The sequence below is a fragment of the Dermacentor silvarum genome, chromosome 9 (genome assembly GCF_013339745.2).
Source record: "Dermacentor silvarum isolate Dsil-2018 chromosome 9, BIME_Dsil_1.4, whole genome shotgun sequence".
NCBI classification, from domain to species: Eukaryota; Metazoa; Arthropoda; class Arachnida; order Ixodida; family Ixodidae; genus Dermacentor; species Dermacentor silvarum.
The window spans coordinates 150,179,440-150,197,615 of NC_051162.1; the positions used below are offsets into that span (position 1 = coordinate 150,179,440).

At 49.0% G+C, this 18,176-nt stretch overlaps 1 protein-coding gene across 2 annotated transcripts in view; it reads left to right on the top strand.

Moving 5' to 3' along the window:
* Positions 1 to 6,172, top strand: part of LOC125939996 (male-specific histamine-binding salivary protein-like) — a 62,635-nt gene extending 56,463 nt beyond the window's left edge. For both annotated transcript variants that reach the window (XM_049655638.1, XM_049655637.1), the window contains exon 5: positions 5,872 to 6,172. In XM_049655638.1, coding sequence (XP_049511595.1) covers positions 5,872 to 6,026 — 155 coding nt within the window. In that variant the 3' untranslated portion in view covers positions 6,027 to 6,172. The remainder of the gene's footprint in view (positions 1 to 5,871) is intronic.
* Positions 6,173 to 18,176: the final 12,004 nt, after the last annotated feature.

Consider the following 18,176-nt stretch of genomic DNA (forward strand, 5'->3'; position numbering starts at 1 on the left):
GATGACCCGGGCTCGGCCATCAATGCCGCCGTGGCCATGCATTAGGCTTAGCAAGGCCACCCGCCGGTGCGAGAAAGCGGCCGTAAAACGGCCTACAAGCAACACACCTTTCCGAGGCTTGTCTCGACGCGTGGCCGATGCAACAGCGAAGAAGAGGATGTGCGACAGCAGGAGGTGAAAACGCGAACAGCTCGCGTAACAGTCGAAGAGAGTCGGAGCGCCAGGAGCATACGTGCGCTCGCGTCTGAACCAGGACGCGTTCGACGATTACGGCGACGGAGGAGCGTGGAAAGTGCAACAGCGTAAGCACAACCAAACACGGCTCGAAAAGGAAACACTACCAGAAGCTTTTGTGCTAGTCGTGAAACCACGAGTAAATGTGGCGCTCACGACTGTATCAAGCAAGGACCTCCACCGCAACTTCGTGACGGCCACATCCGCTGCCGTCAACACCAGACCTTTGACGTACACGTTACAACCAGCATCTAACACCATAAGATTGCTCGTTTACGACAAGAGGCAAGCTGACGGGCTTCTCAAGCTTTCGCAACTTGACGTGAACCGCGGGCAGATACCAGTACAAGTCTATCAGGCACCCGGCCGAGACATGTGCCGAGGCGTGATATACAACGTCGACTGCAATGAAACGAAGACTGAACTCCGGGCAGCACTGACCTGTGAGCACCGACGTATCCTTGACGCGCGCCCAATGGGAAAGCGTGGGACATGTTTGCTGACATTTGAAGGACGCCACCCCCCTAACACCGTCGTTTACTACGGCCGCATCACCCGGGTTTCAATTTACGAACCTAAAAGCATTGTGTGTAAACGATGTCATCGCTTTGGTCATAAAAAGGATGTCTGTCCGAACGAAGCGGTATGCCCTACATGCGGCAAGACACACGAAGGAAGCAGTGCTGGCGATGAATGCAAACAGACAACGCCCAAATGCCGCAACTGTGAAGAAGAAGGTCACACGGCTACAGACCCGAAGTGTCCAGCGAAACTGAAGTCTGACGCAAACCTCGCCAAGAAAATCCGCTCACGGCCCCGCTATCGTCGTAAAAGGCATGGCGTGCACCGATCGAGAAGCCTCCGCACAACTGTCCAGCCCCATGACGTTAAATCGACGCAGCACCGACTTGAGGACGAGAACGTCTCAACGCAGCCACTTACCTTAAAGGAAGCAGTGAACGAGACTGTTTCAAAGAACTGCGCACAACCGACTGCGAGAGGAAGCGGCTCCAACCTCAGCTATGCAGCAGCACTCAAGCAAACTCGACCAAGTGCTTCCAAGCCGGCGAACGTTTCGCATTATACCACCCCGATGCCACCTTCACCATCGCAGCTGGTCGACCCATCGAAAGATAGTGCTGAAGCTGAGGTCGCAGAACTCGCACGACAGAACGCCGAACTGCGGCGGAAGTTAGAAGAGAATGAAAAAAGGCATGCAGCTCTACTCGAACGGCTTCGCTCCAAGCGGCAGCAGCAGCCATGTAATTCGCAGGAACCCACCAAAACGCAAAAACCAGCCTCTACTACCATAACACAGCAGACGGATCTGGCTCTGCTGGTACAACAAATTTTGCATCCTCTCCTCCAAGCGCAGGAGCAGCACTTCCAGCGACAATATGGCTTGCTTCAGCAGCTCTTCGCCTCGCGTCAGTAGCCACCCAGCTTCGCGTACAGCTCTTGACGGTCCCACTCCGCACGTGCTACAGTGGAACTGTCGGGGGCTGGGAACCTGTGCGGTGGAACTGAACCTCTTGTTTGACTGTGTCGGCCGCCCTCTTGCGCTTCTACTTCAAGAGACCAATGGCACAGATCAGACACTACGAAAGTTCAATGGTTATTACCAACCGTCAATAGAGCATCGAAACAGGAAACGACATCGAACCCAGCAGCCCAATGGTATCGCCGGTGCAGCCGACGAATTTGTGATACGGGGACAAGCGGCGGTATTTGTGCGCTCAGACATTCCGCAAACACAGATTGATACGTCTAAGTATTCGACTGCCGTGCAGGAAGTGGTAGCTGTCCGTTGCAAGATCGCAAAGCGCAATGTAGTACTGGTATCGGTATACATGCGCCCGGAAGTTAGCTCCCGCACACGCGGTTCGTTCACATGGATTCGCGCTTTGCGCAGATGTTACCCAAACGACGACTTCCTGATAGGTGGCGATTTCAACGCCAAGCATCCGCAGTGGGGCTATGATTATCACACGCCCCGGGGAACGGCACTCGTAGATGCCACGGAGACAACTGATTTAGTGCTCGCAAATGACACCGACTACCCCACCCGAGCCGCGCTGCATAGTGGACAGCGTAACACGACCCCGGACCTGACATTGTCCACACCAGACTACGTGAAAGACTGGCGATGCGACCCAGACGCTTGGGGCAGCGACCACTATCCACTGTGGATTACTTTGAACATGGGGCGAAAATGTGCGGCCGGCCGCACTGTGCGTACGATCAGGTGGGATGCATACAGAAGAGCATTTGCGGAGCAACCCAAGACTGCATCCGTACGAGAGCGGGCGTCGCACGCCCTGCGAATGGCCACTATTGAGACAGAGGTAAGAGCTGATGCACCGGCGCCGGACATACACATGCTAAACCTTTGGGATGCGCGCAAGCGAGCACAGTTGACGTACGTAGAGAATGGCCGACGACATCGCGACCGTGTGCGTCTTCGACGTCGCACTGCCGTCGCTAGAAGATACGCCAAGCGTCTGTATCGGGAACGTTGGAGCCAGCACTGCTCATCATTCAGTGAAAGAACTGGCCTCCATAAGGTGTGGTACACGTTCAAGGCTATGACAGGTCAGCGCAAAACACGCAGTGCTATTTCAAACGTCTTGCTCAAAACTGGCCAGTCAGTCATCCAGCTCCAAGATGATGCCGCGAAGACGTTCTTTCCCCAACCGTCGAGGTCCCCGAACGCCGACATTTACCGGAAAACGCAGCCAGTGACCGACGAGGGCCTCCAGGCCCCATTCTCGCTCTTCGAGCTCGAACAGGCACTTTCTTCTATAAACGCGCGTAGCGCACCAGGCCATGATGGTGTGACGTGGGCGGCTCTGCGGAATCTTGAAGAATACGCAAAGAAGCAACTTCTCGATGAGATTAATGCAGTGTGGGTCAACGGTGAAATCCCAGCAGAATGGAAGCATTCGATCGTCACACCCATATCGAAACCAAACAAACAGCCAGATGTACTGTCTAACATGCGCCCAGTATCGCTCACACTTACGACGTGTAAGCTGGCGGAACGAATGGCCCTGACGCGCATATCTCACTTTCTAGAAACAGAGGGTCGCTTCCATCCAGCACAGACAGGGTTTCGACCAAACCTTGGCACCCATGACAGCCTCCTGCTTGTGAAGGAAGGTGTACTGCGTCGAAACACGGTCGGTCGAGGAAATCGTCATCCGAGCATCCTCGTGGCGGTGGACCTCCGGAAAGCTTTTGACACTGTGACGCATGAGGCCATCATCGAAGCAGCAGAGAGGCACGGAATCACAGGCCGCCCACTCAACTTTGTACGCTCTTTTCTTCAAGATCGCACTTTTTCCGTACGGGTAGACGGAGACGTCGGGAGGGTTTACCCAAACATGGTGGGAGTCCCGCAAGGCTCCATACTGTCACCCCTGCTCTTTAATTTGACTATGATAGGCCTGGCTCAGCGACTAGAGGCTATTTCTGAACTGGGCTTCACCATTTACGCAGATGACATCACGTTATGGACTGCGTCACGACCGATTCACAATCAGCAAGAGACCCTGCAGGCGGCACTTGACGTTATCGACCACTACCTTCCACAAACTGGTATGCGGCCATCTCCAGAGAAGACAACTTACGTGGTGATCCGAGGCTCAGCGCAAGATGAAGCTGCCCTCACGCTCACTCTCGGAGGCGAAACACTGCAGCGATCGGAAAAACCAGTGCGCGTTCTCGGGATACCTATTGACCACACAGGCACAGCGGATGCGTGGCTCGCTGACCTTCGCAGGACGTGGCACAAGACTATGCACCTCATAAAACGGATCTGTTTCCGCATGGGTGGTGCTGGTACCGACGTATGCCGAAAACTTGTGAGTGCTCTGCTGACATCCCGAGCGATTTACGGAGCACGCTGTTATGACCTGCTTGCTCGGCACTGGACAAAGCTAGAGGTACTCCACAGAGCAGCTCTTCGCATCATCACAGGGCTCCCGAAGCACACACGTGTCGAGGAGCTGCATTGATATGCGAAGTTGCCTACCCTCCGCGCAACCATCGAAGCATCGAAGGCAGGCCACGAGGAGCGCCTGAAGCACACCAGACAAGGCAGGGCACTACTGGCCTACATGGGAAAGGACATATCAACTTTACCCCAACTGCCATCGGAAATTCCACCTTGGGATGACATTGCTGTCGTCGACACTACACCAACGCCTCGAAACATGGGCGCACAACATGCGCACCGTCGAGCAGCATTTGCTGCGCGTCATGCGCAGAGTCTGGCAGATGCTCCACCAAACCAAGAACAAGTATACACTGACGCAGCTTTCGACCCACGCACCAGTGAGGGAGCAGTCGCCTACCACGTAGTCGGTTCTTGTGCGACACATTCTACGTTCATAACTGCTGATGCCGACGACCCAACTGAACTTGAACTCCGGGCGATAGGCTGGGCAGTAGACCAGGTCTCAAGCAACACGCATGCAAAACACATCGATATATACACAGACTCCCAATATGCGCTGCATGCTTGCAAGTCTCGCCACACAGCCTCATCAGAAGTTCTATTGGTCAAGCAGGCCTTCAGGCGTGCAGAGGTCCGCGGGGTCACTGCAACACTTCATTGGATCCCTGGTCACCAGGGCATCGAGGGAAATGAGAGAGCCCATGAGGCGGCGCGCGCCCTTCTTTCCAACCGCGTCATCTCCCGGGATCCTTCAGAGACCCTCAGCGCCAGCACAACCAGCACGACAAAAGGACCACCGTATGACCCAGATAGAGCTCTGAGAGTAGCAGCCAACCGACGCAAGAGGAAACTCCGTGCGAGTATCCCGCCAGACCCAAACCCACTTCCCGTGGGTCTTCCCAGGGCGGGGCAGGTGCTGCTGCATAGGCTCCGTTCCGGCTTCGTCCTTACACCGGACGTGCTAGAGCGGTGGCGGCAGTACCGGCCACGCAGGGAGAGACGTCCTCCTTTCCCTTCTCCTGACCCCCTTCCGTCACAGGAACTTGGCCCCTCGACAGCCTCGGAGGACGAAGAAGCACCCCAGGAGCCGCACAGGTGCCCTGACTGCGGCGTGGCCACGCGACCATCCGCAGCCCATTTGTTTTGGGAGTGTCAGCGCTACGCTAAGCAGCGGGACCACCACCTGAGGGCGGTGCAAGTGTCGTCCTACGAGGAGTGGATTAGGCCGGCAACTGGATTGGCGGATTCCGACAGGGCCATCCTGGACTCGCTCTTGGGTTTCGCCAAGGACACGCAGCTTCTAGGACGGCTCTAATTTCTCCTTCCCTCTCCCCTTCCTATTCCACATAATAGGCCTTCGAGCCATCCTCCAATAAATACATTTTCATCATCATCATCATCATCAAGTTTCACTATAACCGCAGGGGCTAACAATATATTCTGAAGCTGCAGAAATTGCCTTGGCGCATATAAGAAATTTCCATGTAGTACTTTATGAATAATAGTGCACATTTGGAGAGTAAGCTATCCAGCTTTGTAATAGTGGTTAGAGTAGCGTATATTAGAAGCAAATGCAGTTTGAACGCGTTGGCGTAACTCTGGTGCTTTTGTACAATTAACACACATTTTGAAGAATTTTGTATGATTCTACTGCAAGTTCAACGAACTCTTCATTTCAGGGTGTGAACTGTGGGTCAACGAGAAGTATCTTGACGATACTCCTACCTGCTGCCACTATTTGTTTGATCTTTTTTGCGCAAGTGTTGGGAACTACACGGTTTATGACAAGGACGAGTGCGCGGATGTTCTTTCATCTGGAGATGGTTGCAGATAAGTGCGCTTCTGCGCATTTTGGTAATCCTAAACTACGTGCGATAGGCTGCTGTATTACATCGCTTCTTACATGAACTCAAATATTTCAGTCTAGCCTCTACTAGAAGCTTATTCTATCTCCTTATTAAAATAAAATTTCCACAAAATCAGATCAGCGTTTTTCTTCATTGGGGCATGCTCGGAAGGATTAATAAACGTGAAATAAACCTGAGCAAAATGCAGCCGCGTGACTACTTGCGTTCAGCAAAGTTTCTTGTTAGACGATCGGGTACTTGCAAATGAACTGGAAACTAGCCAAAAAGGTGCGTTCGCATGGGGAAATGTGGAATTTTAACTCCAGCGCCCAACCTATCCACTTCCATTGTGTACGCTTCTTTTCAGTTGGTTTTCTGTTCGTTTACATTATTCGCATGTTCAATTCATGTTGTTTCAGAGCGACGTCACGTGTTGTGGCTGCTGGTGGCAGGGATATGCCAAGGAAGGAAATGAAAACGAAATGACGCGGGCGTGTTATGTTTTTAGGAGGTTCAGAGTGCCCTAATGAGGTTCCACCAATTGCCAAGTAGGAGAAATATTTATTTTACGCTCCTCAATTGCACCATCATTCTGAAAACACGGGAAAACATATTACGAAGAAGACGATGCATGTCTGACAAAATTATGCGCCCGTCACGAATAGTAATGTACATTCTCAAATGTAGGCGAATGCAAGCGATTACTGAGAAATGTACTGTTATACCCGTGCTATCTGATTTGGTCAACACCATGACTGCGCTCGCTGCTGTAGTTGAGCTTGAGTAATATTTGCTTTTCTAAACCAAACTTGGAGAAATTAAGAAATCTTTAAACTCACGCCTGTGGTAAGTGTTTCGGTTCTGCACCGTCACTACAACGGGATACCTCATGTAGATGCTTCTCTGCCCATGTTCAAGGCCCAGCTACCAAGCCGTGAGTGAAGCACAAACCATGGCGAGCACACCAATGTCCCCACCTCTTCATTTTCAGCTCTTCATTTCAATTGCGATTAACATTCTTTAAAGACTTCGCGCACTTTTTTGGTTTGTGCGTCCGTATCTAACCTCGTTCACGCCACGTTGGGCCATTGAATTTGGGCCACTGTTTATGTGCCCGACTTTGTCCGAATGTCATCACCAAGTGGAAGGACGACGAAGTGTTTCTCCTGTGGAACGCTGCTCTTTCTGTCTCCTGAGTTTTTGTGGTTTTTTGTGTAATCCGGGGAACATCGCTCTCCTGCGGGCGGCGATGGATCCCGACCCCATTGTATGTAGTCCGGACATGGCATTGCCTTCGACGTCGGCCTCAAGGAAGCGGAACAGCCGAGATGATGACACCGCCAGTGACAGCACTGAACTGTATACGGCGAGTAGCGATGACAGCGAGGACGGCTTTGTCCCTATGGCGAAACGCAAGGCGAAGAGGAGAATCCTCGGTGGGTCTTCGCCGGGAAGTACGTCAACCCTGAAGGCCTCCTGTGGTCCGCCGCGCCACACTATATTGTTTGTTCCCGTTGATCCTTCGGCCAACCTGAGGAGCATCAATAGGCAAGTCATCTCGGTACGTCTTGAAGCTCTCGTGCCGAATCAGATAATCGACATTCGAGTTAATCCCCGTAAGAATGTCCTGGCCATAGACGTCGAGCAACCGGCCGCTTTGCATACCTTGCAAATCGTCACGGAGATTGGCGACATCAGAGTCCGCGCTTACATCCCGCAGGACAGAGGCATGACAGCGGGCGTCATATATGATATCGACATCTCTATACCGAATACTGACCTTCCTGTCCTGGTCAAGCCAGCTGCTGACACTACGGGCATACTGCAAGTTAGCCGAATAGGTAACTCCCGTTGCGTCAAGGTGATCTTCAAAGGCGACTGCCTTCCTTCACATGTGAAGGTTGGTCATTTTCGCCATGTGGTTCGAGCATATATCCCGAGACCTCTTCAATGTCACAAGTGCTTGAGAATGGGCCACGTGAGTGGGGTATGTAACAACAAGCCAACTTGCCCGCATTGCGCCGAACCCCACACAGCAGAGTCTTGCAAAGCGAGTACCCTGAAATGCAGAAACTGCAATGGAGATCATGATGCCTCATCAAACGACTGTCCACTAATCAAGAAGGAGAAGAGAATCTTGAGGCAAATGGTGAAGGACGGCTCGTTACGAAAGGAAGCGATAACGACTGTTAAAAGACGACGTTCCCGTCGACGGCGCACTTCCAAGAAAGAAAAAAGTACTGTTTTGCCCCCAGAGCACTCCTTCACGCCACCGCCACCGCCGCCACCGCCAAGCACCCTACACCTACATGGTCAGAAGAATACCGAAGCTCAGCAAAAATCTGAAGCTGCTTGGCCTGCTCTACCCCAGGCACACTTCTCAGAGGATCGACAGCATCGACTACCGCCTAGCGCTAATTCGGCAGCAGATAATCAAGCTGCCCAAGATGTCCAAGTCGTTGCTGTTCTGAGGTCCCTGGTGAGTGTTATCCGCTCCCTTCTGAATACCATGCAAACACCATCCGCTAAATGCGCACTGCAAGTCCTGGACTCCCTTGAACCAGTACTTGCAGGTCTACAGTAACAAGATTGCTTGCCATCCACAACCACTGCGACCTTTCCGGGAACAAGTCAAGTGCGCTTCAATACTTCAATGGAATGCCAGAGGTCTGCAGTCACGGATGTCAGAATTTCGGCACTATGTTTTTGAGAACAAGTTCCCGATTATCATCATTTGTGAACCCCATTTTCAAGAACAATTCGACTGTCGGGTTACGAGTCATTTGTTTCTTCATCATGTGTTGAACGAAGTCAAGTTGTTGTGTATATTCGCAAGGAGCTCACATATGTTCAACAAAAAGTGCAGCCTCACGACGACAATCATTACGTATGTCTTCGTGTCAAAAAGAAGGTTTCCTTCACACTAATAGGCGCCTACCTATCACCATCACGTCGACTTGATCGACGGAGACTAAACGACATACTCATGAAAACTCCAGGTCCTTGGATAATCACGGGTGACTTTAACGCCCATCATCCACTTTGGGGAAGCTTCAGGACTAAACAACGAGGCACGAGTCTAGTTGATCTCGCTGCCGAGCACGGACTGAGAGTTTTGAACGATGGCAGTCCGACTTATCTCCGAGGGGCGACTTACAGTAGCTGTTTGGACTTGACATTAGTGTCTCATAGTTTACATTCTAAAGTTCAATAGTTCACAGACATTGAAACTCATGGCAGTGACCATATGCCTACCTACATCAATGTCAGAGGCTTTGACAGTTCTAGTTCGCCTATGCTGTCAAGACAGACTGACTGGCAAGCATACCGACTTTCAATCGAGGACAAGTGCAGACAGGAACATCCCGAGCCCCTTGAAGACATTATCATACAAGCGCTGCAGGCTTCTACGCGGACGTATACACCATCGACAAGACGCACAGATTTCGACCAAGAACTGGAGAGGCTTCGTGCGATCCGCCGGCGGGCCGAGAGACGATATCGGCGTACTAAGTCTATTTATGACTTGAGGGAAGCCCGACGCATTCAGAAGAAAATTCAGCGTGAGATGAACAAACTTCAGGACCGACGATGGAAGAGCTTCTGCGATTCCCTGGGTCCTCGCAAGCCGTTATCCCCCGTGTGGAGAACTCTTCAGGGTCTTCAATCACTTCCACAACAACGTCGTCCCTTCACAGCACTCGCTCTACATCAAAGTCGACCAGAGCTTGAAGTCGCTGATGATTTTTGTGCAAAGGTTACTGGTGACATCGTTCCACTGATGGACCTCTCGCTACATGACGTCCCTGTCGCGAGAGATCAAAGTATGGAAGTGCGTTTTACTATGGCAGAAATGCAAGCGGCTTTGGCTACGTGCAGGCGGTCGTCATCACCCGGTCCCGATGGGGGGACCTACGCTGCCTTAAGACACTTGGGTTCCACAGCGCAATGCTGTTTGCTGGATATCTTCAATAAGTCTTGGCATGACGGCATAGTCCTCGACAAGTGGAAGTGCTGCCGATTGGTGCCTCTACTGAAGCCTGGAAAGTCTCCGCTGGACCTTACATCGTACCGACCGATTGCACTTGCGAGTTGCATCGGTAAGGTCATGGAAAGGATGTTGCTGACACGTCTGGAGTGGTACCTTGAATACTATAACATCTACCCTGACGCTATGGCTGGTTTTCGACGTGGACGGTCTTCAATAGACAACGTCATTGATCTTGTGACCTCCGTGCAGCAACAAAAAGTTATGAAGTGTCTCTCTGTGGCACTCTTCTTAGACGTAAAAGGTGCCTACGACAACGTAACCCACGAAGTCATTCTACAAGCTCTTGAGGCTGCAGAACTTGGAGGCCACGTTTTTAGATGGATTAGGAGCTATCTCTCAAGGAGATCAGTGTTTGTTCTTACAGAAGATGGCCCGACAAATAGATATATTTCCAGTCGTGGTGTCCCACGAGGCGGAGTGTTGAGTCCGACTCTTTTCAACCTCGTTCTAGTGGGGCTTACCGAAACGCTACCACAGACCGCCAATGTCTCGCTCTACGCAGATGATATTTGCATCTGGGCGTCCGGCGTGACACGGCCACAAGTGCGCGCTAGAATACAGAAAGCAGCAACCTTGACAGTGGCATACCTTCGCCGACAAGGTCTGACAATATCTACGGAAAAATGTGCACTAGTGGCATTTACACGAAAACCGATGTATTTCTACCCGGTGCGCATCGAGGGCCACTCAATTGCACATAAGAAAACTCACAGGTTTTTAGGCGTTATTGTGTATCGAGACCTCACCTGTAGTCCCCATGTCTCCTACATGAAGAAAAAACTCATTTGTATTGAGAATATGTTTAAGTTAATAGCTAGAAAATCGTGGGGACCATCCGTGCGCTCTATGTTACAGCTACACACGGCACTATTTCTCGGATTTCTTTGCTACAGTCTTCCAGTCTTGTCAAACATACGCAAGACTAATCTCCTCATACTACAGAGCGTACAAGCCCAAGCACTTCGGACATGTCTTGGCCTCCCGAGATGTTCTTCGACAGCTGCGACGATTGTCATTGCACAGGAGCACCCGATCACCACCCATATCATCGCAGAGATGCTAAGAGCGCACATTCGACACCTTTCCCGCCTACCATCCCACCATTTAGCCAGTTTGCCAGCGCGACGACCACAGGCTACATACTGTAATATTGTGACGAGACAACGCGAGTCGATACCTTCTGGCTTCAAGCCTGCAAAACGCCCAACATCGGCATTGTGGTGTCTCCGGCAAATTCGCGTGTGCCTCTCAGTTCCTGGGATTGCTAAGAAATCAGACCTGTCACCCTTAGCCCTGAAGCAGTTGTCCCTGCTTTGCCTACACGAGTCTTATCTTGACCGAATACATATTTACACGGACGGTTCCACTAATTCCAACAGTTCAACCGGAGCAGTGGTTGTTCCATCGGACGCCGTCCCTTTGCAATTTAAGTACTCTCACAACACCACGTTGACAGCAGCAGAACTTGCGGCTCTTCAAGGTGCAATCCATTACGTGCTCCAGTAACCACCAAATCGCTGGGCCATTTTTTGCGATTCGAAAGCAGCCCTACAAACCCTGCAGTTTGCCCTACGTCACGGGTTACACGAACAGCTAGTGTACGAAATAAGACAAGCCCATCACCACGCGATTGAGAAAGGACACGACATCGTATTTCAGTGGTTGCCGAGCCACTGCGGAATTGTTGGCAACGACAGCACCGATGAAGCTGCTCGCTCGGCTCATCAAAAACATCAGCGAGCGCCTATACCACTCTCAAGAACGGACGCTGCGCGGCAACTTCAATCACTTGCTCGCCACATCACACTTCAAAGATGAAATTCACCAGGTTTCAGCAACTCACGCTTGCATTCTCTCGACCCTAAATTGCGACTTTGCCTGCCACCTGGACTCTCCCGTGGTGAAGCAACTTTACTGCGTCGCGTGTGGTTGGGCGTCGCATTTACAAATTGCTATTCATTCGTAATAGGAATGGCTAACAGTGCGGCATGCAATTTGTGCGGCTGCGATGAGACGCTAGAGCACCTTCTGTGTCATTGCCCAGCTTTTGACGCTCAACGACGGATTCTTCAAACTCAACTCAACATGTTAGATAGCAGAGTGCTGTCAGAGGAAAAGATTCTGGGACCATGGCCTACGCATTCCTGCATGCCAAAGGCCACAAAAGCTCTTCTTCAGTTCTTAAAGGAGACTGGACTATATGAGCGCTTGTCACAGTGGACCTTCCTCTGCGACTGACTGTGTGAATAACTGACTCTTTATGCTTTTTTTCTTCGTATTCTCGCTCCTTATCTATTCTTCCCCTTTCCCTCTCCCCAAGCGTAGGGTAGCCAACCGGGCACGTCCTTGGTTAACCTCCCTACCTTTCCCTTCTCGTTTCTCTCTCTCTCTCTCTTGTCCGAATGTGCACCTTGGAAACGGACAACTTGTGCCATTGAGTAGGTAAAAATGGGCACGTGACAGCGGGTAAATGCCCGAACAGGCAACTTTGGCCATTGGATATGTGCAGTTGGCAACCGGAGACTAGGTATGGGAAAATTTTTGGCCAATATTTCAGAATGGGTATGCGCCACTAGGTAGTTGCCCGGTTAGACAAACAGAAGATGAGGTGGCATTGTTATACGTCAACTGCACAGGCACGCGTTTAGAGGCAAACATTCAGAGGTAATTAAAAGTTACCTCTATATCCGACAGCAATGTGTTTTGATGAAAGATGTGACTCCCTCAGCACAGACAATACTCACCGGAGTACTACAGGGCTATGTTTTGGGACCTGTTCTGTTCGGATTATACGCCAACGATTTGATATCTATCGTTAGATACTGTGAAGATCTGGTGCACGCGCATGATACCGCATTAGTGCTGGTAAGCGACACACTGGATGAAGTAGATGCTGCTATAAATAGGGAGTTAATTATGTTCAAAGATGGCATAACAGTAATTAGCTTATCAGTATTTCGAAGTTTTTAAAGTGCGGAATCTTGGATTCGAAAAAAATAGCACATTTTCTTTTAGGAAATGTGCTATTTCCTTTCAGGAAATGTGCTACCAGAAATCGAGTGCAGGAGCGTAATAAGAACAAGTGGTAAATTAGAGCGGGACTAGTAGGAATGAAAGCAAAGCTGTGTTCCTGGCGGCTGTGGATTAGCTGGAGAAATGAGATATACAAATTTTACAGGTTTTTTTTTCCAGACAGTGGTTTTCGGGGACCACAGGGAGAAGCATTTGATCTGCAGAATAGGTGCGAATAGCACAATAATGAGAATGACACAGCAAGCACACTATCTTGCTCACAAGGAAACTAAAAAAAAAGATCACACAATCTTCCACTTGCTTTTTTTTCCGCCATTCTGCACGCCTCGTCTGAAACGTTTCGTGTTGAGCTATCCCGAGAAAGTGGAATTGTTCTGCCCGCATAGCCTACCGTATGGCCAACAAGGAAACAATGCATTGCCATGCGTGGAATAGCCAGAACCATGTTAACAAAACTCTATTGGAGGATAGAATTTGGTGCGTGCAACGAAAAGATAAAAAGAGTTCTAACGACTTGCTTCGATAGTGTGCTGCAAGCTGTTGTAGAGCACTTGCTTCCACAGACCACCAAACGGATTTCTTGCTCCGGAAATATGGACGCTGTAACTGTTGCCACAATTCTGACTGCTGTACAACCTGCGATGATTTCCTCCAGAGCAACAACGCGAAATTGCAGCAAGCGCAAATATTTTCACCAATTATCGCGATGATTTCGAGCGAACTACAAATTTTGTGTCCTTTGAGCGGCATGTCATGACGTTTCTAAAGAAATATTCGCTCATGGGAGAAATGCGTAACACAAAAGTGCGGAAAAGTGCATGGTTGATTATTGATAATGAGATCTGTGCGTGCTTCGAAAGCCCTGCCGCCTCCTCACATACTAATATCAAACATCCCATACCAAACATCTTCTCTCCCTATATTCTTGCCGAAGTTCACATTTTCATTTATATGTATAAATACGCTAAAATCAAGGGACAGCTTGTGCGACATTGCAGTGCCCACTGCACCTTTTCTGGCGAAGTTGTTTCTATGAAGCAGTTGTACGTAATATTTTGAATTCTTATGAATAAAGAACAACCTTTCACTATAGTATGACGTAAAAATGACCCAGACCTAAATGGCTCAGGAATTTCGTTCCTGTTGTAGGGTAAGGCGGGGCAAAATGCGACAGAAATTTGCGACTGGATGAATATTTTGTAAAGTTTCATTCAATACCATAAAATAACAAAACAGCAATATTCTTTTGGGTACAAGGTATGTACCACATACCTTGTACCCATACCTTGTGGTTCCCGCTGTTCAAAAGTTTAAGAAAAAAAAGAAATATTAAATGTTCGAAATGTCTCACTTTGCCCCAACATGCGGGGCAAAATGAGACACTGCATGGGGCAAAACGACGCCGTCTTAAAAATTTAGTTAGTTCAGTTCTTGCGGGAGAAGCATTTGAAATTAACTCTGTGGGCACCCACGCAATGTTCACGAACCCACTCCTTGCACTACACGCTCTCAATCCAAGAAAACCTTGGTGCTTGCAGATCAATCACTGCCTGTCTTTCTTTGTGCTATTGAACGTTCTTGAACGTTCTTGCGCTTTACTGCTTATTCAATGCTCATGTCCTCTATATGCAGAGCTCCGCAGGCGTTTCATGGCTACGGCTTTCATCATGCTCAACTTGGCTTTTTGAAGCGATGAAGTTAGAACTGTGCTAGCTTCACAATTTGTTGCCTTGGTTTTCCCTAATTTCAGCACTGGAGTAATCTCATGCAAAGTAGCGCCACTCAGAATAATTTTCTCGTTGTTCAGGGCTTTACTCGATGAGGCTATGTCAGCGTTAGTGTCTTAATCGTTTTCCACATTCTCTCCTGTTAGGCTGGTGGACGGTGGCTCGTGAAACTCGGGGGCATCTAGAACAGCGCGGGGAAATGGCCACGCACTGCACTTTCGAAATCTAGATGATGTTCTTTTGTACGTCGGCGCCATCCTAAACATGAAAATATAATACATAATGTGCGTAAAAATTTATTCGCTTATAAGAAATTACGTATGCCAATTCACCAACTTTTTGTCGCGTTTTGCCCCGTTGAAATGCCCGAATTTAGAAAAAATGTCGCAGTTTCGCCTAGAAGGCGAAGCATCAATTGCGATAGCAAATTACTAGAGAACTATACGGAGTAGGGATAGTAGTTTTATCGGCTGCATAAACTTGGACACTTCGCTTACTAACTGAATTAACAAGCATGGTGTCAGCGGGCACAAGCACACATCAATAGATCACACTCGATGAACGGAGACAACCACTGTCAAAACACTGGCGTGAGCAATCGCGGCCGCAGCAGCGAGCGAAGGTTCGTGCGGTCTATCGCTTCAACGCAAACTGAGCGGCGAAAGCACAGTGCATACAAAGGTCAGAGCCATGTGGAGATCGCTTTCAAGATACGGTGCGCGCGACAGCCGGCACCAGCGCAAAGTACAAGTGCGCAGTTGTTTCCAGAGTAAGAGCCGGCTCACCCTCCCTCCCGCACTGCCCTCCTGCTTTCTTCCTTTCGCGTGGGAGATTGAGTCGCCTGTTCCCCTTGCGCCCGGTTGCGAGATACTTATTTGGTTCCGCAGCACAGTGTCGCCTCCCCTCCCCCTCATACCCTCAGGGCTTTCGCGCGACGGAAGAAGTCGCGTTTGCTCTCCGCCATGCGATCACTCTCCGTGCAAGCGCGACAATTTCATCACCCTTGAACTTTATACGGAACCTCACGGCGACGACGACAACGACGGCGACGGCAGAAATCCGCTTGAAGCGTCCATATAATTGCTATCGCAATAAAAGTTCCACTTTAACCGACGACAATAACAGAACTGAACTTTTGGCAGCATGTAGGTAATGCTACAAAGCAACTCTATAACTACTTACGTTGCTGAACTGATGCGGCAGTACCTTCGTGTGCCCAATGCAAGGCGTCTGACAGCTCTTGCTGCCCTCTAGGAAGAATGGGAGAAAATAGCACGCTCTCGCTTTTATAACCAACTTGTTCTGATGTGGCGTGACGGCCAGCGTAGGAATTATTAAGCCTTTGGCCGAACGGAAGCAGCCGTGTAAGAGCACGTGCTCTTACTCGTGATATCCTACGTCACGCGCGTATCATTCGTCTTAATGAGCAAGTGGGCATTGAAACGAGAGGACAATGGCGCTTGATTGTAGCCTGATGGTTAGATGCTATAACTGTTGTCCTGGCAGACAGGTGTTACAAGCCACCCTTGGATACTCCATCCCTATTGAAAATCCCAGCATTGCCCATCATTAGTTTTAGGCTGGGCATTCCGGAAATGTGCTGGGCATGCTGGATAGAGTGCTGGGCATGATGGAATTCACGGTTGGTATGCTGGGTGTATGGTGGGTGATATAGATGGTGCTGGGTAGACGCTGGGTAGACGGTGGAATACCTACTGGGTGACTCGTCTCAATGGCGGGTGTACTGGGTGGGTGGTGGAATCCATACTGGGCGACCTGTGCAATTGATGGGTGAATGATGGGTGTACTGGTTGGATGGTGGGTGAATTGTCTGCGTGCTGGGTGAATGGTGGGTGTGCTGGGTGTATGGTGGGATGACAATGGGTGAGTATACAGGCTGTTTCAGCGAACACTTTCAAAAATGTTTAAAGGTTGCCTGTGGTAGATAGCACAATTCTAGTTAATTAGCTGGTCCACTCGAAGAGGCGGACATTACTTGCAAAAAAAAAGAAATGCATAATCAACTATACAATTAAGAAAAATCACTAATTAAGTTTTTAACTAATTACCTATTGTCCGATATTCGAATTTACAAATTCTAGCCGTTGAGTTCGCAAGGCGGATCCACGAATTATCAGGATGACACCAGTTTGGAGATAATAATTATTAAGATATAAATGTATTGGTTGCCTGTGGCAGATCGCACAATTCCAGTTCATGATCTGGTCTACTCGAAGAGGCGGACATTACTTGCACAAAAAATTCAAATCTTCTGTTCAAGTATCACTGTTACACTTTAAGCAGTTAAATCAACATTGGAAGTGGTTTATTTTCTACCATCAGTTAGATTGAACTTGTTCAGTCACACCTTCATTGGAACTTCATCATGTTAAGCTCAATGTTCTTACCAGCATCCAAATTTTGAGAGTGATGCCTGGTTTTTACTCCAAGGGTGGTTGCATCCTTTTTCTTTTCTACATAAACATTAGGTTGTTTCTCAAGGAAAACCGGCTGTGTAATGGTCTTTAAACTGAATCTGATTAGCGTATGGATTGAGAAGAGCGTGTATCAGAAAAGTCAAGCTCCTTTCATGACTGCCTTCTCTGCAAAACAGCTGGGAACGTGCTTGCATTTTTGCAGGATTAAGTATATTTATACAGGGTGTTTCATTTTAGCTGCACCAAATCTTTAAAAATAGCCTCTGGCAGATAGCACAATTATAATACTTGATCTAAACTACGCGATGAGGCGGCCATTACTTCCACGAGAAATCAAAACGCCTAATTGAGTAATTAGAATAATTACGCTAATTAACTTTTTAATTTATAATTTTACGGCACATCTTTCAATCTACGAATTATAGCCGCTGAGTTCGCAAGGCGTACCCACTTGGAACCAATTCTCATGACCTAACCAGTTTCGAGATAATAATTTTCAAAGTGTCCGACGAAATGCATGGGTGTTCCAGTTAACTTTGCGCGTCAATGCATAAAACAACCTTTTCCTCAAAAAGTTAACTGGAACGCCCATACATTTCATCGGACACGTTAAAAATTAATATCTCGAAACTGCTTCAGTCCTGAGAATTTGTTCCAAGCGGATACGCCTTCCGATCTCAGCGGCTAAAATTCGTAGATTGAAAGATGTGCCGTAAAATCATTAATTAAAAAGTTAACTAGCGTAATTATGCTAATTATTCAATTAGGCGTTTTGATTTCTCGTGGAAGTAATGGCCGCCTCATCGAGTAGTTTAGATCAAGGATTATAATTGTGCTATCTGACACAGGCAATTTTTAAATATTTGGTGCAGCTAAATTGAAACACCC